Consider the following 26,106-nt stretch of genomic DNA (forward strand, 5'->3'; position numbering starts at 1 on the left):
ACACAGCAAACCTTCTTGGCACAGCTCGCATTGATGTGCCATCCTGGATGAGCTGCACTACCTGAGCCACTTGTGTGGGTTGTAGACTCCATCTCATGCTACCACTAGAGTGAAAGCACCGCCAGCATTTAAAAGTGACCAAAACGTCAGCCAGGAAGCATAGGAATTGAGAAGTGGTCTGTGGTCACCACCTGCAGAACCACTCCTTTATTGGGGGTGTCTTGCTAATTGCCTATAATTTCCACGTGTTGTCTGTTCCATGTGAAATTGATTGTCAATCAGTGTTCTTCCTGAGTGGACAGTGGGATCTCACACAAGTGTCAGTGACTTGGAGTTACGTTGTGGTGTTTAAGTGTTACCTTTATTTTTTAGAGCAGTGTATGAAACCAGACGGTGGGGCCCAGAGCATGTGGAATGTGGCCCCTTCTAGTTTTTAAACATCCCCTCCCCCACCCTGTAGTCACATGATCTGTGGTATTCACACAATTCCACCTAATGATCTGCACCAGGTATCTTCAGAGTGGATGATGGGGCTTCTCACCCAGAAGGTGGAGACAGAGGACTGTGGGGCAGATATTATACAGTGGCCCTCAGGTGACACTATGACATCACAGTCCATCAGAGAAGAGATGACGGATCCTGCCGGGATCTAGAGGATCCTATGGTGACACATGACCACATATAATGACAGCAGATGCCACAGGCCAATGACTGCATAGGACTATAGTAACTGCAGCTTGTTCTGGGGATGGACCCCTTCTCCTGATGATGGAGCTTATTCTGGAGATGGATCCCTTCTCCTGATGATGGAGCTTGTTCTGGAGATGGACCCATTCTCCTGATGATGGAGCTTGTTCTGTAGATGGATCCCTTCTCCTGATGATGGAGCTTGTTCTGTAGATGGATCCCTTCTCCTGATGATGGAGCTTGTTCTGGGGATGGACCCCTTCTCCTGATGATGGAGCTTGTTCTGGAGATGGATCCCTTCTCCTGATGATGGAGCTTGTTCTGGAGATGGACCCCTTCTCCTGATGATGGAGCTTGTTCTGTAGATGGATCCCTTCTCCTGATGATGGAGCTTGTTCTGTAGATGGATCCCTTCTCCTGATGATGGAGCTTGTTCTGTAAATGGACCCCTTCTCCTGATGATGGAGCTTGTCCTGTAGATGGATCCCTTCTCCTGATGATGGAGCTTGTTCTGTAAGATGGATCGTTTCTTCGGATTATGGAGCTTGTTCTGGAGATGGACCCCTTCTCCTGATGATGGAGCTTGTTCTGGAGATGGATTCCTTCTCCTGATGATGGAGCTTGTTCTGGAGATGGACCCCTTCTCCTGATGATGGAGCTTGTTCTGGAGATGGATCCCTTCTCCTGATGATGGAGCTTGTTCTGTAAGATGGATCGTTTCTTCTGATGATGGAGCTTGTTCTGGAGATGGACCCCTTCTCCTGATGATGGAGCTTGTTCTGGAGATGGATTCCTTCTCCTGATGATGGAGCTTGTTCTGGAGATGGACCCCTTCTCCTGATGATGGAGCTTGTTCTGGAGATGGATCCCTTCTCCTGATGAAGGAGCTTGTTCTGTAGATGGATCCCTTCTCCTGATGATGTAGCTTGTTCTGTAGATGGATCCCTTCTCCTGATTATAGAGCTTGTTCTGGAGATAGACCCCTTCTCCTGATGAGGGAGCTTGTTCTGTAGATGGATCCCTTCTCCTGATGATGGAGCTTGTTCTGTAGATTGATCCCTTCTCCTGATGATGGAGCTTGTTCTGTAAATGGATCCCTTCTCCTGAAGCTAGAGCTTGTTCTCGAGATGGACCCATTCTCCTGATGATAGAGCTTGTTCTGGAGATGGACCCATTCTCCTGATGATAGAGCTTGTTCTGGAGATGGGTCCCTTCTACTGATGATAGAGCTTGTTCTGGAGATGGGTCCCTTCTCCTGATGATGGAGCTTGTTCTGGAGATGGATCCCTTCTCCTGATGATGGAGCTTGTTCTAGAGATGGATCCCTTCTCCTGATGATAGAGCTTGTTCTGTAGATGGATCCCTTCTCCTGATGATGGAGCTTGTTCTGTAAATGGATCCCTTCTCCTGAAGATAGAGCTTGTTCTGGAGATGGACCCATTCTCCTGAAGATAGAGCTTGTTCTGGGGATGGGTCCCTTCTCCTGATGATGGAGCTTGTTCTGGAGATGGGTCCCTTCTCCTGATGATGGAGCTGGTTCTGGAGATGGATCCCTTCTCCTGATGATGGAGCTGGTTCTGTAGATTGATCCCTTCTCCTGATGATGGAGCTTGTTCTGTAAATGGATCCCTTCTCCTGAAGATAGAGCTTGTTCTGGAGATGGGTCCCTTCTCCTGATGATGGAGCGGGTTCTGGAGATGGATCCCTTCTCCTGATGATGGAGCTTGTTCTGGAGATGGATCCCTTCTCCTGATGATGGAGCTTGTTCTGGAAATGGATCCCTTCTCCTGATGACTGAGCTTGTTCTATAGATGGATCCCTTCTCCTGATGATGGAGCTTGTTCTGGAGATGGATCCCTTCTCCTGATGACTGAGCTTGTTCTATAGATGGATCCCTTCTCCTGATGATGGAGCTTGTTCTGGAGATGGATCCCTTCTCCTGATGATGGAGCTTGTTCTGTAGATTGATCCCTTCTCCTGATGATGGAGCTTGTTCTGTAAATGGATCCCTTCTCCTGATGATAGAGCTTGTTCTATAGATGGATCCCTTCTCCTGATGATGGAGCTTGTTCTGGAAATGGATCCCTTCTCCTGATGACTGAGCTTGTTCTATAGATGGATCCCTTCTCCTGATGATGGAGCTTGTTCTCGAGATGGATCCCTTCTCCTGATGATGGAGCTTGTTCTGGAGATGGATCCCTTCTCCTGATGATGGAGCTTGTTCTGGAGATGGATCCCATCTCCTGATGATGGAGCTTGTTCTGGAGACGCCTGGGGCTCAGTATGAGGACATCACGTGGGCAGTGATAAAGAATGTTTCTATTCAGTAGGGGGCACAGACAATATCTGGGGTGCTCAGCAGGATCTCCAGCCAGCAGGGGCAGGATGTAATGAATTGACGGGAATAGTAGGCACCCCAACCTTTGGCAAAGCTGATGCGCACACTGTGGGGGTCACAGGGCCCGTCCCCCAGGTCATAACACCCCAATAAATGAGCTGCTTGTTCAGCATCGAAGACCTTGATGGAGAATCCGGGCAGAACCTTATGCACAGGTTGCCCGCGGGCGGGGGCAGTGGCCAGGGTGGGCGAGTTGATGAAGATGGGGTGTTCGCTGCGGTTATACACCCACACATCTCCTTGCTCATTGCTCAGGACCAGGCCCTGGCCGATCTTCTTCCGGGTGCGTCTCACTATCTCATTGCTGGGCCCAGAGCCCAAGAACCCCAGGCAAAATCCACTGGCCTTGGGCAGATCATGGAAGATGTCGACGGAGGGTTCGGTGACGCTGTAGAGGCGCCCCACACGTGTGCGGTGCTCCCAGTACGCCAGCTTACACCAGTGCCCGTCCTGGATGGAGCCCCTGGACAGAGTGGTGTCTGCAATGACAAAAAGAGACGTAAGAACCTCATTGTAGCAGAGCTGACCCCCAAAACCAGTGTGTGCTGACCCCCAATGTGTACTGACCCCAAAACCAATATAGATGACCCCCAAAACAAAAGTGTACTGACCCCCAAACCAATGTGTACTGACCCAAAAACCAAAGTGTACTGACCCCCAAAACCAATGTGTACTGACCCCCAAAACCAATGTGTACTGACCCCCAAAACCAATGTGTACTGACCCCCAAAACCAATGTGTACTGACCCCCAAAATCAATGTGTACTAACCCCCAAAACCAATGTGTGCTGACCTCCAAAACCAGTGTGTACTGACCCCAAAACCAATATAGATGACCCCCAAAACAAAAGTGTACTCACCCCCAAACCAATGTGTACTGACCCCAAAACCAAAGTGTACTGACCCCCAAAACCAATGTGTACTGACCCCCAAAACCAATGTGTACTGACCCCCAAAACCAATGTGTACTGACCCCCAAAATCAATGTGTACTAACCCCCAAAACCAATGTGTGCTGACCTCCAAAACCAATGTGTACTGACCTCCAAAACCAATGTGTGCTGACCTCCAAAACCAATGTGTGCTGACCTCCAAAACCAGTGTGTGCTGACCTCCAAAACCAATGTGTGCTGACCTCCAAAACCAATGTGTACTGACCTCCAAAACCAATGTGTGCTGACCTCCAAAACCAATGTGTGCTGACCTCCAAAACCAGTGTGTGCTGACCTCCAAAACCAGTGTGTGCTGACCTCCAAAACCAATGTGTGCTGACCTCCAAAAACAATGTGTACTGACTCCCAAAACCAATGTGTGCTGACCTCCAAAAACAATGTGTGCTGACCCCAACCCCCTGTCCTCACCTTGTAATCCGCGCACATTATAGAAGTCGGATTCCTCCTCAGTGAGCGGCACTCTGGACAGGACGGTGCGGCAGGATTTCACCTTAGAGCCGAAGGAGATGGCGACTTCTAGTTCATAGTAAAAGAAATAAAAATATTTTTTTTTAAACGGCCCCCGATAATTTGTCCAGTTAACCTCCATGATCTCTCCCAATATCCTCCTCCCCTCCCTGTTATCCTCCATGATCTCTCCCAATATCCTCCACCCCTCCCTGTTATCCTCCATGATCTCCTGATATCCTCCTCCCCTCCCTGTTATCCTCCATGATCTCCTGATATCCTCCTCCCCTCCCTGTTATCCTCCATGATCTCCTCTGATATCCTCCTCTCCTCCCTGTTATCCTCCATGATCTCCTCTTATATCCTCCTCCCCTCCCTGTTATCCTCCATGATCTCCTGATATCCTCCTCCCCTCCCTGTTATCCTCCATGATCTCCTGATATCCTCCTCCCCTCCCTGTTATCCTCCATGATCTCCTGATATCCTCCTCTCCTCCCTGTTATCCTCCATGATCTCCTCTTATATCCTCCTCCCCTCCCTGTTATCCTCCATGATCTCCTCTGATATCCTCCTCTCCTCCCTGTTATCCTCCATGATCTCCTCTTATATCCTCCTCCCCTCCCTGTTATCCTCCATGATCTCCTCTGATATCCTCCTCTCCTCCCTGTTATCCTCCATGATCTCCTGATATCCTCCTCCCCTCCCTGTTATCCTCCATGATCTCCTGATATCCTCCTCCCCTCCCTGTTATCCTCCATGATCTCCTGATATCCTCCTCCCCTCCCTGTTATCCTCCATGATCTCCTCTTATATCCTCCTCTCCTCCCTGTTATCCTCCATGATCTCCTCTTATATCTTCCTCTCCTCCCTGTTATCCTCCATGATCTCCTGATATCCTCCTCTCCTCCCTGTTATCCTCCATGATCTCCTCTCATATCCTCCTCCCCTCCCTGTTATCCTCCATGGTCTCCTCTTATATCTTCCTCCCCTCCCTGTTATCCTCCATGATCTCCTGATATCCTCCTCCCCTCCCTGTTATCCTCCATGATCTCCTGATATCCTCCTCCCCTCCCTGTTATCCTCCATTATCTCCTGATATTCTCCTCCCCTCCCTGTTATCCTCCATGATCTCCTGATATCCTCCTCCACCTCTCCATGTTATCCTCCATGATCTCCTGATATCCTCCTCCCCTCCCTGTTATCCTCCATGATCTCCTGATATCCTCCTCCCCTCCCTGTTATCCTCCATTATCTCCTGATATTCTCCTCCCCTCCCTGTTATCCTCCATGATCTCCTGATATCCTCCTCCACCTCTCCATGTTATCCTCCATGATCTCCTGATATCCTCCTCCCCTCCCTGTTATCCTCCATGATCTCCTGCTATCCTCCTCTCCTCCCTGTTATCCTCCATTATCTCCTGATATTCTCCTCTCCTCCCTGTTATCCTCCATGATCTCCTGATATCCTCCTCCCCTCCCTGTTATCCTCCATGATCTCCTCTTATATCCTCCTCCCCTCCCTGTTATACTCCATGATCTCCTGATATCCTCCTCTCCTCCCTGTTATCCTCCATGATCTCCTCTGATATCCTCCTCCCCTCCCTGTTATCCTCCATGATCTCCTCTGATATCCTCCTCCCCTCCCTGTTATCCTCCATGATCTCCTGATATCCTCCACCCCTCCCTGTTATCCTCCATGATCTCCTCTTATATCTTCCTCCCCTCCCTGTTATCCTCCATGATCTCCTGATATCCTCCTCTCCTCCCTGTTATCCTCCATGATCTCCTGATATCCTCCTCCCCTCCCTGTTATCCTCCATGATCTCCTGATATCCTCCTCCCCTCCCTGTTATCCTCCATTATCTCCTCTGATATCCTCCTCCCCTCCCTGTTATCCTCCATGATCTCCTGATATCCTCCTCCCCTCCCTGTTATCCTCCATGATCTCCTCTGATATCCTCCTCCCCTCCCTGTTATCCTCCATGATCTCCTGATATCCTCCTCTCCTCCCTGTTATCCTCCATGATCTCCCAATATCCTCCTCCCCTCCCTGTTATCTTCCATGATCTCCTGATATCCTCCTCCCCTCCCTGTTATCCTCCATGATCTCCTGATATCCTCCTCTCCTCCCTGTTATCCTCCATGATCTCCCAATATCCTCCTCCCCTCCCTGTTATCCTCCATGATCTCCTGATATCCTCCTCTCCTCCCTGTTATCCTCCATGATCTCCTGATATCCTCCTCCCCTCCCTGTTATCCTCCATTAACTCCTGATATCCTCCTCCCCTCCCTGTTATCCTCCATGATCTCCTGATATCCTCCTCCCCTCCCTGTTATCCTCCATGATCTCCTCTGATATTCTCCTCTCCTCCCTGTTATCCTCCATGATCTCCTCTTATATCCTCCTCCCCTCCCTGTTATCCTCCATGATCTCCTCTTATATCCTCCTCCCCTCCCTGTTATCCTCCATGATCTCCTGATATCCTCCTCCCCTCCCCTTTATCCTCCATTATCTCCTGATATCCTCCTCTCCTCCCTGTTATCCTCCATTATCTCCTGATATCCTCCTCCCCTCCCTGTTATCCTCCATGATCTCCTGATATCCTCCTCTCCTCCCTGTTATCCTCCATGATCTCCTCTGATATCCTCCTCCCCTCCCTGTTATCCTCCATTATCTCCTGATATCCTCCTCCCCTCCCTGTTATCCTCCATGATCTCCTGATATCCTCCTCCCCTCCCTGTTATCCTCCATGATCTCCTGATATCCTCCTCTCCTCCCTGTTATCCTCCATGATCTCCTCTGATATCCTCCTCCCCTCCCTGTTATCCTCCATGATCTCCTGATATCCTCCTCCCCTCCCTGTTATCCTCCATGATCTCCTGATATCCTCCTCCCCTCCCTGTTATCCTCCATGATCTCCTCTGATATCCTCCTCCCCTCCCTGTTATCCTCCATGATCTCCTGATATCCTCCTCCCCTCCCTGTTATCCTCCATTATCTCCTCTGATATCCTCCTCCCCTCCCTGTTATCCTCCATGATCTCCTGATATCCTCCTCTCCTCCCTGTTATCCTCCATGATCTCCTGATATCCTCCTCTCCTCCCTGTTATCCTCCATGATCTCCTGATATCCTCCTCTCCTCCCTGTTATCCTCCATGATCTCCTGATATCCTCCTCTCCTCCCTGTTATCCTCCATGATCTCCTGATATCCTCCTCCCCTCCCTGTTATCCTCCATGATCTCCTCTGATATCCTCCTCCCCTCCCTGTTATCCTCCATGATCTCCTGATATCCTCCTCCCCTCCCTGTTATCCTCCATGATCTCCTGATATCCTCCTCTCCTCCCTGTTATCCTCCATGATCTCCTGATATCCTCCTCTCCTCCCTGTTATCCTCCATGATCTCCTGCTATCCTCCTCTCCTCCCTGTTATCCTCCATTATCTTCTGATATCCTCCTCCCCTCCCTGTTATCCTCCATTATCTTCTGATATCCTCCACCCCTCCCTGTTATCCTCCATAATCTCCTGATATCCTCCTCTCCTCCCTGTTATCCTCCATGATCTCCTGATATCCTCCTCTCCTCCCTGTTATCCTCCATGATCTCCTCTGATATCCTCCTCCCCTCCCTGTTATCCTCCATGATCTCCTCTGATATCCTCCTCCCCTCCCTGTTATCCTCCATGATCTCCTGATATCCTCCTCCCCTCCCTGTTATCCTCCATGATCTCCTGATATCCTCCTCCCCTCCCTGTTATCCTCCATGATCTCCTGATATCCTCCTCTCCTCCCTGTTATCCTCCATGATCTCCTGATATCCTCCTCTCCTCCCTGTTATCCTCCATGATCTCCTGATATCCTCCTCCCCTCCCTGTTATCCTCCATGATCTCCTGATATCCTCCTCTCCTCCCTGTTATCCTCCATGATCTCCTGATATCCTCCTCCCCTCCCTGTTATCCTCCATGATCTCCTGATATCCTCCACCCCTCCCTGTTATACTCCATGATCTCCTGATATCCTCCTCCCCTCCCTGTTATCCTCCATGATCTCCTGATATCCTCCTCTCCTCCCTGTTATCCTCCATTATCTCCTGATATCCTCCTCCCCTCCCTGTTATCCTCCATGATCTCCTCTGATATCCTCCTCCCCTCCCTGTTATCCTCCATTATCTCCTGATATCCTCCTCCCCTCCCTGTTATCCTCCATGATCTCCTGATATTCTCCTCTCCTCCCTGTTATCCTCCATGATCTCCTGATATCCTCCTCCCCTCCCTGTTATCCTCCATGATCTCCTCTGATATCCTCCTCCCCTCCCTGTTATCCTCCATGATCTCCTGATATTCTCCTCTCCTCCCTGTTATCCTCCATGATCTCCTGATATCCTCCTCTCCTCCCTGTTATCCTCCATGATCTCCTCTGATATCCTCCTCTCCTCCCTGTTATCCTCCATGATCTCCTGATATTCTCCTCCCCTCCCTGTTATCCTCCATGATCTCCTGATATCCTCCTCCCCTCCCTGTTATCCTCCATGATCTCCTGATATCCTCCTCCCCTCCCTGTTATCCTCCATGATCTCCTGATATCCTCCTCCCCTCCCTGTTATCCTCCATGATCTCCTCTGATATCCTCCTCCCCTCCCTGTTATCCTCCATGATCTCCTGATATCCTCCTCTCCTCCCTGTTATCCTCCATGATCTCCCAATATCCTCCTCCCCTCCCTGTTATCCTCCATGATCTCCTGATATCCTCCTCTCCTCCCTGTTATCCTCCATGATCTCCTGATATCCTCCTCCCCTCCCTGTTATCCTCCATGATCTCCTGATATCCTCCTCCCCTCCCTGTTATCCTCCATTATCTCCTCTGATATCCTCCTCCCCTCCCTGTTATCCTCCATGATCTCCTCTGATATCCTCCTCCCCTCCCTGTTATCCTCCATGATCTCTCCTGATATCCTCCTCCCCTCCCTGTTATCCTCCATGATCTCCTCTTATATCCTCCTCTCCTCCCTGTTATCCTCCATGATCTCCCAATATCCTCCTCCCCTCCCTGTTATCCTCCATGATCTCCTGATATCCTCCTCCCCTCCCTGTTATCCTCCATGATCTCCTGATATCCTCCTCTCCTCCCTGTTATCCTCCATGATCTCCCAATATCCTCCTCCCCTCCCTGTTATCCTCCATGATCTCCTGATATCCTCCTCTCCTCCCTGTTATCCTCCATGATCTCCTGATATCCTCCTCCCCTCCCTGTTATCCTCCATTAACTCCTGATATCCTCCTCCCCTCCCTGTTATCCTCCATGATCTCCTGATATCCTCCTCCCCTCCCTGTTATCCTCCATGATCTCCTCTGATATTCTCCTCTCCTCCCTGTTATCCTCCATGATCTCCTCTTATATCCTCCTCCCCTCCCTGTTATCCTCCATGATCTCCTCTTATATCCTCCTCCCCTCCCTGTTATCCTCCATGATCTCCTGATATCCTCCTCCCCTCCCCTTTATCCTCCATTATCTCCTGATATCCTCCTCTCCTCCCTGTTATCCTCCATTATCTCCTGATATCCTCCTCCCCTCCCTGTTATCCTCCATGATCTCCTGATATCCTCCTCTCCTCCCTGTTATCCTCCATGATCTCCTCTGATATCCTCCTCCCCTCCCTGTTATCATCCATTATCTCCTGATATCCTCCTCCCCTCCCTGTTATCCTCCATGATCTCCTGATATCCTCCTCCCCTCCCTGTTATCCTCCATGATCTCCTGATATCCTCCTCTCCTCCCTGTTATCCTCCATGATCTCCTCTGATATCCTCCTCCCCTCCCTGTTATCCTCCATGATCTCCTGATATCCTCCTCCCCTCCCTGTTATCCTCCATGATCTCCTGATATCCTCCTCCCCTCCCTGTTATCCTCCATGATCTCCTCTGATATCCTCCTCCCCTCCCTGTTATCCTCCATGATCTCCTGATATCCTCCTCCCCTCCCTGTTATCCTCCATTATCTCCTCTGATATCCTCCTCCCCTCCCTGTTATCCTCCATGATCTCCTGATATCCTCCTCTCCTCCCTGTTATCCTCCATGATCTCCTGATATCCTCCTCTCCTCCCTGTTATCCTCCATGATCTCCTGATATCCTCCTCTCCTCCCTGTTATCCTCCATGATCTCCTGATATCCTCCTCTCCTCCCTGTTATCCTCCATGATCTCCTGATATCCTCCTCCCCTCCCTGTTATCCTCCATGATCTCCTCTGATATCCTCCTCCCCTCCCTGTTATCCTCCATGATCTCCTGATATCCTCCTCTCCTCCCTGTTATCCTCCATGATCTCCTGATATCCTCCTCTCCTCCCTGTTATCCTCCATGATCTCCTGCTATCCTCCTCTCCTCCCTGTTATCCTCCATTATCTTCTGATATCCTCCTCCCCTCCCTGTTATCCTCCATTATCTTCTGATATCCTCCACCCCTCCCTGTTATCCTCCATAATCTCCTGATATCCTCCTCTCCTCCCTGTTATCCTCCATGATCTCCTGATATCCTCCTCTCCTCCCTGTTATCCTCCATGATCTCCTCTGATATCCTCCTCCCCTCCCTGTTATCCTCCATGATCTCCTCTGATATCCTCCTCCCCTCCCTGTTATCCTCCATGATCTCCTGATATCCTCCTCCCCTCCCTGTTATCCTCCATGATCTCCTGATATCCTCCTCCCCTCCCTGTTATCCTCCATGATCTCCTGATATCCTCCTCTCCTCCCTGTTATCCTCCATGATCTCCTGATATCCTCCTCTCCTCCCTGTTATCCTCCATGATCTCCTGATATCCTCCTCTCCTCCCTGTTATCCTCCATGATCTCCTCTGATATCCTCCTCCCCTCCCTGTTATCCTCCATGATCTCCTGATATCCTCCTCTCCTCCCTGTTATCCTCCATAATCTCCTGATATCCTCCTCTCCTCCCTGTTATCCTCCATGATCTCCTCTAATATTCTCCTCTCCTCCCTGTTATCCTCCATGATCTCCTGATATCCTCCTCCCCTCCCTGTTATCCTCCATGATCTCCTGATATCCTCCTCTCCTCCCTGTTATCCTCCATGATCTCCTGATATCCTCCTCCCCTCCCTGTTATCCTCCATGATCTCCTGATATCCTCCTCCCCTCCCTGTTATCCTCCATGATCTCCTGATATCCTCCACCCCTCCCTGTTATACTCCATGATCTCCTGATATCCTCCTCCCCTCCCTGTTATCCTCCATGATCTCCTGATATCCTCCTCTCCTCCCTGTTATCCTCCATTATCTCCTGATATCCTCCTCCCCTCCCTGTTATCCTCCATGATCTCCTCTGATATCCTCCTCCCCTCCCTGTTATCCTCCATTATCTCCTGATATCCTCCTCCCCTCCCTGTTATCCTCCATGATCTCCTGATATTCTCCTCTCCTCCCTGTTATCCTCCATGATCTCCTGATATCCTCCTCCCCTCCCTGTTATCCTCCATGATCTCCTGATATTCTCCTCTCCTCCCTGTTATCCTCCATGATCTCCTGATATCCTCCTCTCCTCCCTGTTATCCTCCATGATCTCCTCTGATATCCTCCTCCCCTCCCTGTTATCCTCCATGATCTCCTGATATCCTCCTCTCCTCCCTGTTATCCTCCATGATCTCCTCTGATATCCTCCTCTCCTCCCTGTTATCCTCCATGATCTCCTGATATTCTCCTCCCCTCCCTGTTATCCTCCATGATCTCCTGATATTCTCCTCCCCTCCCTGTTATCCTCCATGATCTCCTCTGATATCCTCCTCCCCTCCCTGTTATCCTCCATGATCTCCTGATATCCTCCTCCCCTCCCTGTTATCCTCCATGATCTCCTGATATCCTCCTCCCCTCCCTGTTATCCTCCATGATCTCCTGATATCCTCCTCCCCTCCCTGTTATCCTCCATGATCTCCTCTGATATCCTCCTCCCCTCCCTGTTATCCTCCATGATCTCCTGATATCCTCCTCTCCTCCCTGTTATCCTCCATGATCTCCCAATATCCTCCTCCCCTCCCTGTTATCCTCCATGATCTCCTGATATCCCCCTCCCCCTCCCTGTTATCCTCCATGATCTCCTGATATCCTCCTCCCCTCCCTGTTATCCTCCATGATCTCCTGATATCCTCCTCCCCTCCCTGTTATCCTCCATGATCTCCTGATATCCTCTACCCTCCCTGTTATCCTCCATGATCTCTCCCAATATCCTCCACCCCTCCCTGTTATACTCCATGATCTCCTGATATTCTCCTCTCCTCCCTGTTATCCTCCATGATCTCCTGATATCCTCCTCTCCTCCCTGTTATCCTCCATGATCTCCTCTAATATTCTCCTCTCCTCCCTGTTATCCTCCATGATCTCCTGATATCCTCCTCTCCTCCCTGTTATCCTCCATGATCTCCTGATATCCTCCTCTCCTCCCTGTTATCCTCCATGATCTCCTGATATCCTCCTCTCCTCCCTGTTATCCTCCATGATCTCCTGATATCCTCCTCCCCTCCCTGTTATCCTCCATGATCTCCTGATATCCTCCTCTCCTCCCTGTTATCCTCCATGATCTCCTCTGATATTCTCCTCTCCTCCCTGTTATCCTCCATGATCTCCTGATATCCTCCTCCCCTCCCTGTTATCCTCCATGATCTCCTCTGATATCCTCCTCTCCTCCCTGTTATCCTCCATGATCTCCTGATATCCTCCTCTCCTCCCTGTTATCCTCCATGATCTCCTGATATCCTCCTCCCCTCCCTGTTATCCTCCATGATCTCCTGATATCCTCCTCCCCTCCCTGTTATCCTCCATGATCTCCTCTGATATTCTCCTCCCCTCCCTGTTATCCTCCATGATATCCTGATATCCTCCTCTCCTCCCTGTTATCCTCCATGATCTCCTCTAATATTCTCCTCTCCTCCCTGTTATCCTCCATGATCTCCTGATATCCTCCTCTCCTCCCTGTTATCCTCCATGATCTCCTCTAATATTCTCCTCTCCTCCCTGTTATCCTCCATGATCTCCTGATATCCTCCTCTCCTCCCTGTTATCCTCCATGATCTCCTGATATCCTCCTCTCCTCCCTGTTATCCTCCATGATCTCCTGATATCCTCCTCCCCTCCCTGTTATCCTCCATGATCTCCTGATATCCTCCTCCCCTCCCTGTTATCCTCCATGATCTCCTGATATCCTCCCCTCCCCTCCCTGTTATCCTCCATGATCTCCTGATATCCTCCTCCCCTCCCTGTTATCCTCCATGATCTCCTGATATCCTCCTCTCCTCCCTGTTATCCTCCATGATCTCTCCCAATATCCTCCACCCCTCCCTGTTATACTCCATGATCTCCTGATATCCTCCTCCCCTCCCTGTTATCCTCCATGATCTCCTCTGATATTCTCCTCCCCTCCCTGTTATCCTCCATGATATCCTGATATCCTCCTCTCCTCCCTGTTATCCTCCATGATCTCCTCTAATATTCTCCTCTCCTCCCTGTTATCCTCCATGATCTCCTGATATCCTCCTCTCCTCCCTGTTATCCTCCATGATCTCCTCTAATATTCTCCTCTCCTCCCTGTTATCCTCCATGATCTCCTGATATCCTCCTCTCCTCCCTGTTATCCTCCATGATCTCCTGATATCCTCCTCTCCTCCCTGTTATCCTCCATGATCTCCTGATATCCTCCTCCCCTCCCTGTTATCCTCCATGATCTCCTGATATCCTCCTCCCCTCCCTGTTATCCTCCATGATCTCCTGATATCCTCCCCTCCCCTCCCTGTTATCCTCCATGATCTCCTGATATCCTCCTCTCCTCCCTGTTATCCTCCATGATCTCCTGATATCCTCCTCCCCTCCCTGTTATCCTCCATGATCTCCTGATATCCTCCCCTCCCCTCCCTGTTATCCTCCATGATCTCCTGATATCCTCCTCTCCTCCCTGTTATCCTCCATGATCTCCTCTGATATCCTCCTCCCCTCCCTGTTATCCTCCATGATCTCCTCTGATATCCTCCTCCCCTCCCTGTTATCCTCCATGATCTCCTGATATCCTCCTCTCCTCCCTGTTATCCTCCATGATCTCCTGATATCCTCCCCTCCCCTCCCTGTTATCCTCCATGATCTCCTGATATCCTCCTCCCCTCCCTGTTATCCTCCATGATCTCCTGATATTCTCCTCTCCTCCCTGTTATCCTCCATGATCTCCTGATATCCTCCTCCCCTCCCTGTTATCCTCCATGATCTCCTGATATCCTCCTCTCCTCCCTGTTATCCTCCATGATCTCTCCCAATATCCTCCACCCCTCCCTGTTATACTCCATGATCTCCTGATATCCTCCTCTCCTCCCTGTTATCCTCCATGATCTCTCCCAATATCCTCCTCCCCTCCCTGTTATCCTCCATGATCTCCTGATATCCTCCTCCCCTCCCTGTTATCCTCCATGATCTCCTGATATCCTCCTCTCCTCCCTGTTATCCTCCATGATCTCCTGATATCCTCCTCCCCTCCCTGTTATCCTCCATGAACTCCTGATATCCTCCTCCCCTCCCTGTTATCCTCCATGATCTCCTGATATCCTCCTCCCCTCCCTGTTATCCTCCATGATCTCCTGATATCCTCCTCTCCTCCCTGTTATCCTCCATGATCTCCTGATATCCTCCTCCCCTCCCTGTTATCCTCCATGATCTCCTGATATCCTCCTCTCCTCCCTGTTATCCTCCATGATCTCCTCTAATATTCTCCTCTCCTCCCTGTTATCCTCCATGATCTCCTGATATCCTCCTCCCCTCCCTGTTATCCTCCATGATCTCCTCTGATATTCTCCTCTCCTCCCTGTTATCCTCCATGATCTCCTGATATCCTCCTCTCCTCCCTGTTATCCTCCATGATCTCCTGATATCCTCCACCCCTCCCTGTTATCCTCCATGATCTCCTGATATCCTCCTCTCCTCCCTGTTATCCTCCATGATCTCCTGATATCCTCCTCTCCTCCCTGTTATCCTCCATGATCTCCTCTAATATTCTCCACCCCTCTGTTTCTGCCCCCCTTTCCTCGATATCCTCCCAATTCCCATTTCCCTCCGGTACCTGGTGCTGCCAGCCGGCTGAGGTGGTAGGGGTTGCAGCAGATGGTGGTGCCCTCTCCGCTTCTTCTCCAGAAGTTCTGGCAGTGGCTCAGGCTCTTTAGCTCGGCGTTGGTGCGGAGGTCCGGCCATCGGTACAGCCGGCAGAGGAGAACCTGAGGGGGCAGCACCTGTTTCCCTGCACGCACCTCCCAGGGCAGCCATATGCAGCCGCAGTCCCAGCGGCCCCGGCTCTTCACCGCCTCCGACAGCTGCCATAGGTGCTCATCCTTTAGCTTCTTGAATAGCTGATGGACCGCTGGGCGCAAGGCATTGTGGAGGTCCTCGGGGTTGGGGGGCGCCCCTTCCCCCTGACCCCGGTTTGATGTTATGCAGCGCTGCTTCCAAAGCTGCCTCACCAAAAGAGAGCGCCGAGAACGGAACATAAGATGGAGGCGATCGTTCTGCAGAACCCACGCACAGAACACGGGCCAGGGGAACCTGTCAGAAATTAGAGGAAACCGCGTGAGTGTGAACCCGGCCCAATCCTCAACTGATCACTACTGAGCAGACATTCATCAGACTCTCACCAGAAACTGACCAGACTCTAACCAGACACTCAGCAGAAACTGACCAGACTCTCACCAGACACTCATCAGACTCTTGCCAGACACTGACAAGACATTCGCCAGACAAGCACTAGACCTGCGCCAGACACTGACAAGACATTCGCCAGACACGCACTAGACCTGCGCCAGACACTGGCCAGACTCTCGCTAGACACTCATCAGACACTCATCAGACACGCATCAGACACTCATCAGACACGCATCAGACACGCATCAGACACGCATCAGACACGCATCAGACACTGACCAGACTCTCAGCAGACTCTTACCAGACACTCAGCAGACTCTCACCAGAAACTGACCAGACTCTCGCCAGACACTGACCAGACATTCGCCAGACTCTCACCAGAAACTGACCAGACTCTCACCAGACACTCACCAGACACTCATCAGACTCTTGCCAGACACTGAAAAGACATTCGCCAGACTCTCACCAGACACGCACTAGACCTGCGCCAGACACTGACCAGATTCTCGCTAGACACTCATCAGACACTCACCAGACACTGACCAGACTCTCAGCAGACTCTCACCACATACTCATCAGACACTCACCACATACTCATCAGACACTCACCAGATACTCATCAGACACTCACCAGATACTCATCAGACACTCATCAGACACTCACCAGAATCTCACCAGACACTCACCAGACACTCACCAGATACTCATCAGACACTCACCAGATACTCATCAGACTCTCACCAGACACTCACCACATACTCATCAGACTCTCACCAGATACTTGTTAGGATTCGGCTAGCTGGATGTGGATCCTCTGTGTCAGCGAGGGATTGGCGTGGACCATGTCGGTGGACCGGTTCTAGGGTTGCTACTGGTTTTCACCAGAGCCCGCCGCAAAGCGGGATGGTCTTGCTGCGGCGGTAGCAACCAGGTCGTATCCACCGGCAACGGCTCAACCTCGCTGACTGCTGAGAAGGCGTGGGACAGAAGGACTAGGCAGAGGCAAGGTCAGACGTAGCAGAAGGTCAGGGCAGGCGGCAAGGTTCGTAGTCAATGAGGATAGCAGGAGGTCAGGTACACTGGCTTTGGACAACACTAAACGCTTTCACTGGCACAAGGCAACAAGATCTGGCAAGGAAGTGCAGGGGAAGTGAGGTAATATGGACAGGGAGCAGGTGGAAGTTGATTGGGCCAGGCACCAATCACTGGTGCACTGGCCCTTTAAATCTTAGAGAGCTGGCGCGCGCGCCCTAGAGAGCGGAGCCGCGCACGCCAGAACATGACAGCCGGGGACCGGGACGGGTAAGTGACTTGGGATGCGATTCGCAAGCGGGCGCGTACCGTTATGCGAATCGCATCCCCGCCGGCAATGTCAGTGCAGCGCTCCCGGTCAGCTGGTCTGACCGGGGCGCTGCAGAGAGAGAGACGCCGCGTGCGCTCCGGGGAGGAGCATGGACCCGGAGCGCTCGGCGTAACAGTACCCCCCCCCCCTTAGGTCTCCCCCTCTTTTTGTCTCCTTGTCCCTTCAAAAGAGACGAGAACATCGGGGACGCCTCTTGAGTCTCTTTCTGAAAAAAGAAGTCCTGGGTAGCTATACCAGCAGCAGGTAGTTCAGAAGAAGTAAGAATGGGGAGGGGGGGCAGAGGGTGAAGCTTGTCACGGGGCAGAGTGTCACCAGGACGGGGGCTATGAGGAGGCACGGCACAGTCCTGATAGGCCTTGGGGAGACCAGGCACAGGAGGAGACACTGAGGCCCGACAGACGGGACTGGGAGCAGACGTGAGGCATTTCTTGCGGCAAGCAGAACCCCAATTCTTGATCTCCGCGGTGGTCCAGTCAAGGGTGGGAGAATGATGCTGGAGCCAAGGCAGACCGAGGAGGACTTCAGAGGTGCAGTTGGGAAGGACGAAAAATTCAATTTTCTCGTGATGCAGTCCAATGCTCATAGGCAAGGGCTCTGTACGGTAACGCACAGTGCAATCCAACTTCACTCCGTTGACCGAAGAAATGTAGAGCGGCTTGACGAGACGGGTCACCGGGATGCAGAACTTATTCACCAAAGAGGCCAGAATAAAATTTCCAGAAGAACCAGAGTCCAAGAAGGCCGCGGCTGAGAAGGAGGAGTTGGCAGAAGGAGAAATCCGCACGGGCACCGTGAGACGTGGAGAAGCAGACTTCACACCAAGAGACGCCACTCCCACGTGAGCTGGGTGCGTGCGTGCATTTCCCAGACGTGGAGGGCGAATAGGGCAATCCACCAAGAAGTGTTCGGTACTAGCGCAGTACAGACATAAATTTTTGTCCCTACGGCGAGTCCTCTCTTCATGGGTCAGGCGAGACCGATCCACTTGCATAGCCTCCTCGGCGGGAGGCACAGGGGTAGATTGCAAAGGATACTGTGAGAGAGGTGCCCAGAGATCAAGGTCTTTTTCCTGGCGGAGCTCCTGGTGTCTTTCAGAAAAACGCATGTCAATGCGGGTGGCCAAATGGATAAGTTCATGCAGGTTGGCAGGAATCTCTCGTGCGGCCAGGACATCCTTGATGTTACTGGATAGGCCTTTTTTAAAGGTCGCGCAGAGAGCCTCGTTATTCCAAGATAATTCGGAAGCGAGAGTACGAAATTGGATGGTGTACTCGCCTACTGAATAATTACCCTGGACCAGGTTCAGCAGGGCAGTCTCAGCAGAAGAAGCTCGGGCTGGTTCCTCGAAGACACTACGGACTTCAGCGAAGAAGGACTGGACTGTGGTAGGATCATTGCGGTCCCAGAGCGGTGTGGCCCAAGACAAGGCCTTTCCAGATAGAAGACTCACTACGAACGCCACCTTAGACCGTTCTGTAGGAAATTGGTCCGACAACATCTCCATATGTAGGGAACATTGAGACAAGAAGCCACGGCAGAGTCTAGAGCCCCCATCAAATTTGTCCGGCAGGGACAAGCGGAGGCTAGGAGCGGCCACTCGCTGCGGAGGAGGTGCAGGAGCTGGCGGAGGAGATGGTTGCTGCTGTAGCAGTGGCAGAAGTTGCTGTAACATGGCGGTCAACTGTGACAGCTGCTGTCCTTGTTGGGAAATTTGCTGCGATTGTTGGGCGACCACCGTGGGTAGGTCAGCGAGACTTGGCAGCGGCACCTCAGCGGGATCCATGGCCGGATCTACTGTTAGGATTCGGCAGGCTGAATGTGGATCCTCTGTGTCAGGCTGGGTTCACACTACGTTTTGTCCCATACGGGAGCGCATACGGCAGGGGGGAGCTAAAAGCTTGCGCTCCCGTATGTGACCGTATGCGCTCCCGTATGTAATTTATTTCAATGAGCCGACCGGAGTGAAACGTTCGGTCCGGTCGGCTCATTTTTGCGCCGTATGCGCTTTTACAACCGGACCTAAAACCGTGGTTGACCACGGTTTGAGGTCCGGTTGTAAAAGCGCATACGGCGCAAAAATGAGCCGACCGGACCGAACGTTTCACTCCGGTCGGCTCATTGAAATGAATGACATACGGGAGCGCATACGGTCACATACGGGAGCGCGAGCTTTTAGCTCCCCCCTGCCGTATGCGCTCCCGTATGGGACAAAACGTAGTGTGAACCCAGCCTCAGCGAGGGATTGGCGTGGACCGGTTCTAGGGTTGCTACTGGTTTTCACCAGAGCCCGCCGCAAAGCGGGATGGTCTTGCTGCGGCGGTAGCAACCAGGTCGTATCCACCGGCAACGGCTCAACCTCGCTGACTGCTGAGAAGGCGTGGGACAGAAGGACTAGGCAGAGGCAAGGTCAGACGTAGCAGAAGGTCAGGGCAAGCGGCAAGGTTCGTAGTCAATGTGGATAGCAGAAGATCTGCAACACAGGCTTTGGACAACACTAAACGCTTTCACTGGCACAAGGCAACAAGATCCGGCAAGGGAGTGCAGGGGAAGTGAGGTAATATAGCCAGGGAGCAGGTGGAAGCTAATTAGGCTGATTGGGCCAGGCACCAATCACTGGTGCACTGGCCCTTTAAATCTTAGAGAGCGCCCTAGAGAGCGGAGCTGCGCGCGCCCGAACATGACAGCCGGGGACCGGGACGGGTAAGTGACTTGGGATGCGATTCGCGAGCGGGCCCGTCCCGCTATGTGAATCACATCCCCGCCAGCAATGTCAGTGCAGCGCTCCCGGTCAGCGGGTCTGACCGGGGCGCTGCAGAGAGAGACGCCACGAGCGCTCCGGGGAGGGGCAGGGACCCGGAGCGCTCGGCGTAACAATACTCATCAGACTCTCACCAGATACTCATCAGACACTCACCAGATACTCATCAGACACTCACCAGATACTCATCAGACACTCATCAGACACTCATCAGACACTCACCAGACACTCATCAGACACTCACCAGATACTCATCAGACACTCACCAGATACTAACCAGACTCTCAGCAGACACTCACCAGATACTCATCAGACACTCACCAGATACTCATCAGACACTCACCAGATACTCATCAGACACTCACCAGATACTCATCAGACACTCACCAGACACTCATCAGACACTCACCAGATACTCATCAGACACTCACCAGATACTAACCAGACTCTCAGCAGACACTCACCAGATACTCATCAGACACTCACCAGATACTCATCAGACACTCACCAGATACTCATCAGACACTCACCAGATACTCATCAGACACTCACCAGACACTCATCAGACACTCACCAGATACTCATCAGATACTCATCAGACACTCACCAGATACTCATCAGACACTCACCAGACACTCATCAGACACTCACCAGACACTCATCAGACACTCACCAGACACTCATCAGACACTCACCAGATACTCATCAGACACTCACCAGATACTCATCAGACACTCACCAGATACTCATCAGACACTCATCAGACACTCATCAGACACTCACCAGATACTCATCAGACACTCACCAGATACTCATCAGACACTCACCAGATACTCATCAGACACTCATCAGACACTCACCAGATACTCATCAGACACTCTCTAGACACACTGAGGAATAGTTGCCCAGTTTTCCATAGCAACCAATCAGATCACTTCTTTCATTTTTACAAGGCCTCTGCAAAATGAAAGAAGCGATCTGATTGGTTGCTATGGGCAACTGGATAACTTTTCCTCTTCACAGGTTTTGATAAATCTCCCCCTCACATGATCACAGTGTGTCAGACTCCCATCACCCTGCACCACAGAGGAGACAATACAGGACACTTCATACTCCTCCGGCCACCAGGGGGCACCGAACAACTCCTCTATATATTGTATATATCTATGTGTGTGTGTGCACTGGGTGATGTGTACATTGAATACAGAGGACATCACTAGAGAATATTCCAGAACTACAGGATCGCTATGTATGTACACAGTGACCCCACCAGCAGAATAGTGAGTACAGCTCTGGAGTATAAAACAAGATATAACTCAGGATCAGTACAGGATAAGTAATGTAATGTATGTACACAGTGACCCCACCAGCAGAATAGTGAGTACAGCTCTGGAGTATAATACAAGATATAACTCAGGATCAGTACAGGATAAGTAATGTAATGTATGTACACAGTGATCTCACCAGCAGAATAGTGAGTACAGCTCTGGAGTATAATACAGGATATAACTCAGGATCAGTACAGGATAAGTAATGTATGTACACAGTGACCTCACCAGCAGAATAGTGAGTACAGCTCTGGAGTATAATACAGGATATAACTCAGGATCAGTACAGGATAAGTAATGTAACGTATGTACACAGTGATCTCACCAGCAGAATAGTGAGTACAGCTCTGGAGTATAATACAAGATATAACTCAGGATCAGTACAGGATAAGTAATGTAATGTATGTACACAGTGATCTCACCAGCAGAATAGTGAGTACAGCTCTGGAGTATAATACAAGATATAACTCAGGATCAGTACAGGATAAGTAATGTAATGTATGTACACAGTGACCTCACCAGCAGAATAGTGAGTACAGCTCTGGAGGGTGTGGTCGCTAGGTGTGTCTGTTGCTGAGCTCCTGAGACTCCAGACTTCCAGAGGAGAGAGGCTGATTTTTCCACCTGCTTTCCCAGGAAGGTGGCAGATTCCTGGGGGAGCCATCAGCATGAATCCCCTGACCTCCACTCCTCGGTCCAGGCTGGCGAGGGGTGTAGAGGGAAAGCTACCAGCCAGTGCCCCGGCTGGAGGGGTTAGAAGATCTGGCAGGGTCCGCAGCGATGTGGATTCTGTCCCTCCAGCAATGGTTGGAAGCCGCAAGGCTCTCAGCCAGGAAGAAAAGCCTGCAAGCAAGACAAGTTTAAAGAAGGTCTCTGCAGCACAGAAGAGCTCCTCCAAGAGCCAGGTTGTGGAGCAGTGGGGCCAGAGAAAACCCAAGGAGTCTATGGCGACATACAGCTCCAGACTTGCTGCCAAGATTGGTGAGTACGAACTCCTTGGGAAGAAGCTGAGGGAGCTGAGAGAGGAGCTAAAGTTTGCAAAGTATCAGGTGAGCACAACTACCAAGCGGAAGAAACCAGAGTACTCTGCAAGGGTTAAGTCCTTGAGGCTGGAGCTGGAGGAGACTGAGCTGAGGAGAATGGCTGTCCTGGAGGGGAGCGATTTATTTAGGGAGAAACTTCTTAATGAGGATCGCTCCTCCAGGATGAAATCCCCAGTCAAAGAAGAGGAGATTGGGGGTGATTGTTCAGCAGATGAGAGCAGTAGTGAGGATGAGGTCCAAGAAATGGAGGCTGAAGAGGCTAAGGTGCTGGCAAGTGGGGAAGCTGTGGAAGCCAAGCCGCAGCCAATGCAGGGTGTGAACATGTCCCAAGCAAGTCTACCTGCAGGACAAGTGGCATTACCACCTTCATCGGGCGAGAGTGCTGGCGAGGAGGAGGAGGGTTGTGGTGGCGCCCTGCTGGCACAAATTGTAAAGATGGAGTCCCCCATGCATTTGGATAATTTTAGTTTTGGCGACGACCTTGGAGAGGAACAAATAATAAAAAAGAAGAAGAAAAGGCAGAAAAAAACATCTGAGCAAGTAAGCTTGATTTATGTTCCTTTTGTGCACCCTGGGCCGGCTGCAAAGTCAGTTCAGGGTGCAGACCCTGGTAATCTGCCTGTCCCCCCTTCTGCAAATGTGGAGCGGGGCCAGAACACCTGGGATAATAAAGTAAAGATGGGGGAAAGCGCTGACCTCGCTTGTCATAGTAGCGGGGCCAGCACCTGCAAAGATACGGCCAAGGGGCCGGACAGTGTTGCGGACAAGGTAGCATGTCCCCAGTTAGGGGATATTGGCGTTGCGGGGCACTCCTCTGCAGGTGAGGGGGGGAGTGTCCAGGTGGCAGAGGTTGGTATGGAGCTCGGGCGGCCGGGCAATTATAAAGACAAGGGAGAGGGCAGCTCCCAGAACAGGTCTGGCACTGCAGGGCACTCCTCTGCAGGCAAAGGGGGGAGTGTCCAGGTGTCTGGAACCGGAGCGCCATTCTCGGCGGCCCAGTCAGCGGTGTCTGGCTCTTTTGAGTTGTGGCGCTGTGGTGGGGCTGCTGTGGGTGGAGCTGGCGGTGGAGGACTGGTACCACAGGAACATGGACATGATACAACCCATGCAATGTTAGTAGCAGTTAAAGAAATTGAAGCCGAGGTATTGGCGGAGGCCGAGGGCAAAGTATGCGACAAAGCAGCTTCTTCCGATATTTCTAAAGGGAAGACTGCTGCAAGGTTGAGTGTGCCCAATGAAGCCAATGATGCAAGTGTAAAGCCCGGCATCATAAAGCCAGCAAGATTATATCCCGGCCAGTCCAGTGCAGCTAGGCAGGAGGAGACAGGCACAAGTGTTATGTATAATGTTACTGCCTCTACTGTTGTTTCTGGGGGGAGTGGTGTCGGTCCGGCTGCCCCCCCGGTAGCGACTGCTCCAATAAGGAGTTATGCTAATGTCGCTGCTGGGGGTCCCAGGGGATCCTCATCTCTTAATCCAGGGGAAGGTAACTTGCAACAGCGCCTCCTGGAGGCTTTAAGGAGAGGGGATAGAACGCTCCAGGTAGAGGACCGGGAGGTCGACTTGTCTTTTTGGATAGAAAGACATGGACTTGGGGCATTCCGAGAGCATAATGGGGAGGTGGTCTGGTCCCTTCCAACAAGCGGGCAGGAGCGTGGCCGGAGGAATGTGGCCCGTCTGGTATGGAGAGGCGGTGATGCATGCCCTTCTAGGGCAAAAGTTGTGGAGCTTCTTTTCCAGATGGGATTCAGGGCTAATGACATCTTTGCTCTGATCCACCCCTTCAGTACCTCTGAGTTCGACATCAGTTTTGTGAAGCCAGAAGGGCTTGAGCTCTTTTGGTCTAATCACGCACTGGTGAAGAACGAGCCTGTCTGGCAGGATTTCGCTGTGAAGGCGGTATCCCGCCAGAGTTTTGTCAAGAAAGTGACCGTTCTGACACGTAACGAGTCTCTTTCTTGCTATGACATAATGACCTGGCTGAGCAGGTATGGGGAGGTGACGGACGTCCCCAAGAAAAATCTGGATGAACATGGCATTTGGTCTGGAGCCTGGACGTTTTCCGTCCGCCTCCGCCGTTCAGGTAACACTGTCGCACACATTCCATCAGCCGCCTTTCTCGGCCGCGATAGGATCCAAGTCTTTTACCAGGGACAGCCGAAGCTGTGCCACAAGTGTGGTGATCCCACACACTTTAGCGCAAACTGCACTAAGCAGATGTGCGCATTGTGCGGTGCGGAGGGTCATCTGGCTGCAACCTGTGGCCAGATTCGCTGTAACCTGTGTGGTGACCTTGGTCACCCATTTAGCCGGTGTCCCCGCTCATTCTCCAATGCTGTGACCACCCGGGATGGGGAGAGCAGTGAGGTTGCCTCATCTGGGGTGGGGACCAGCAGAGGAGAAGGGGCACTAGAGCCAATGAAGAAAGTTAAGAACAAGAGCCCCTCTAAGCTTAGGAGGGAGGAGAGGCGCAGAAGGAGCAGGGATCTTGAAAGTTCCCTGGTAGAAGGTGTAGTCCGGGATCCTGCTCCCGACGCTGGCTCAGAGAAGACAGCTGAGGCTCTTGGGGACGCCGAGTTAGGTGAAGAGATAAGGAAACTTCGTAAAGAGGAGGCAAATAGGGCCATTTCCTCAAGTTCCTCTCAATATGAAAGTTTGGATGAGGAAGATGGGAAAGGGCAAAAGGAAAAACAAAAGTGCGGCAGAAGGAGGCAGGGCCAGAGGGTACTCAGGGCATCATCTTCCTCCTCCGGTGTTGCAGGCCAAGTGCCTGGGAAAAGCCTGACCAACCCCCCTCTGATCGTTCTATCCAATAGGTATCGGGCCCTTGGCAAGGACTCTTCCCTTTCTTTGGAGGGGGAGGCTGAGAGTCTTTGTTCAGAGGCGGAGGAACCTCCGGGAGGTGCTGAGCCTGTTCCTTCTGAGGTAACTTCCTTGGGAGGGCAGGTGGCCCCTGGGTCAGGAGATGAGGATCGTGGGATGGATATGTCAGCATCCCTAAAGAGGTCTAAAAAGAAGGAAAGGGGGTCTTCTTCTGATGGGGAAGGGGGGAAGAAGAAGGGTAAGAGGTAAAGGGGATAGGCCATCCAACTCGATCACTCAGGATGGCGGCACTCACCCCATTGACGCTGGCATCCATTAACTGTGCCAGCATTAAGTCTGATATGGCTAGATTTGCAGCCTTTGATTTTCTCGGCCGAGTTGAAGCCGACATTTTGTATCTGCAAGAGACCAGGTTGTCAGATCTAGCCTCCCTGGTAAAAGCCAGGAGAGAGTGGAGGCGCGGCCCCTCCCACTGGTCTCTTGCGGCTGAGCCATATAGTGGGGTGGCGGTCCTTTTTACCGCTCCTGTTGAATGCAGACGGGTTATCGAGTTGGAAATGGGGAGGTGCCTGATCTTAGATGTCCTCATGAAGGGGCAAGAGCTCCGGCTCATTAACATCTACGCCCCACAAACAAAG

General features: G+C 51.6%; 1 protein-coding gene across 5 annotated transcripts in view; it reads right to left on the reverse strand.

Annotated features, from left to right (window-relative positions):
* Positions 1-2,959: 2,959 nt before the first annotated feature.
* LOC130348165 (mothers against decapentaplegic homolog 6-like) overlaps positions 2,960-26,106 on the reverse strand; it is a 48,407-nt gene continuing 25,260 nt past the window's right edge. For 3 of the 5 annotated variants that reach the window (XM_056554711.1, XM_056554709.1, XM_056554710.1), the window contains exons 2-4: positions 15,582-16,057; positions 4,446-4,553; positions 2,960-3,564 (exon numbers count right to left, since the gene is read on the reverse strand). In XM_056554711.1, coding sequence (XP_056410686.1) covers positions 3,011-3,564; positions 4,446-4,553; positions 15,582-16,002 — 1,083 coding nt within the window. In that variant the 5' untranslated portion in view covers positions 16,003-16,057 and the 3' untranslated portion in view covers positions 2,960-3,010. Of the gene's footprint in view, positions 3,565-4,445; positions 4,554-15,581; positions 16,058-16,927; positions 17,109-26,106 lie in introns of those variants that run through there. The other 2 variants (XM_056554712.1, XM_056554713.1) reach the window with 2 other exon arrangements.

This window comes from Hyla sarda, unplaced genomic scaffold (assembly GCF_029499605.1).
Source record: "Hyla sarda isolate aHylSar1 unplaced genomic scaffold, aHylSar1.hap1 scaffold_871, whole genome shotgun sequence".
Taxonomy (NCBI): domain Eukaryota; kingdom Metazoa; phylum Chordata; class Amphibia; order Anura; family Hylidae; genus Hyla; species Hyla sarda.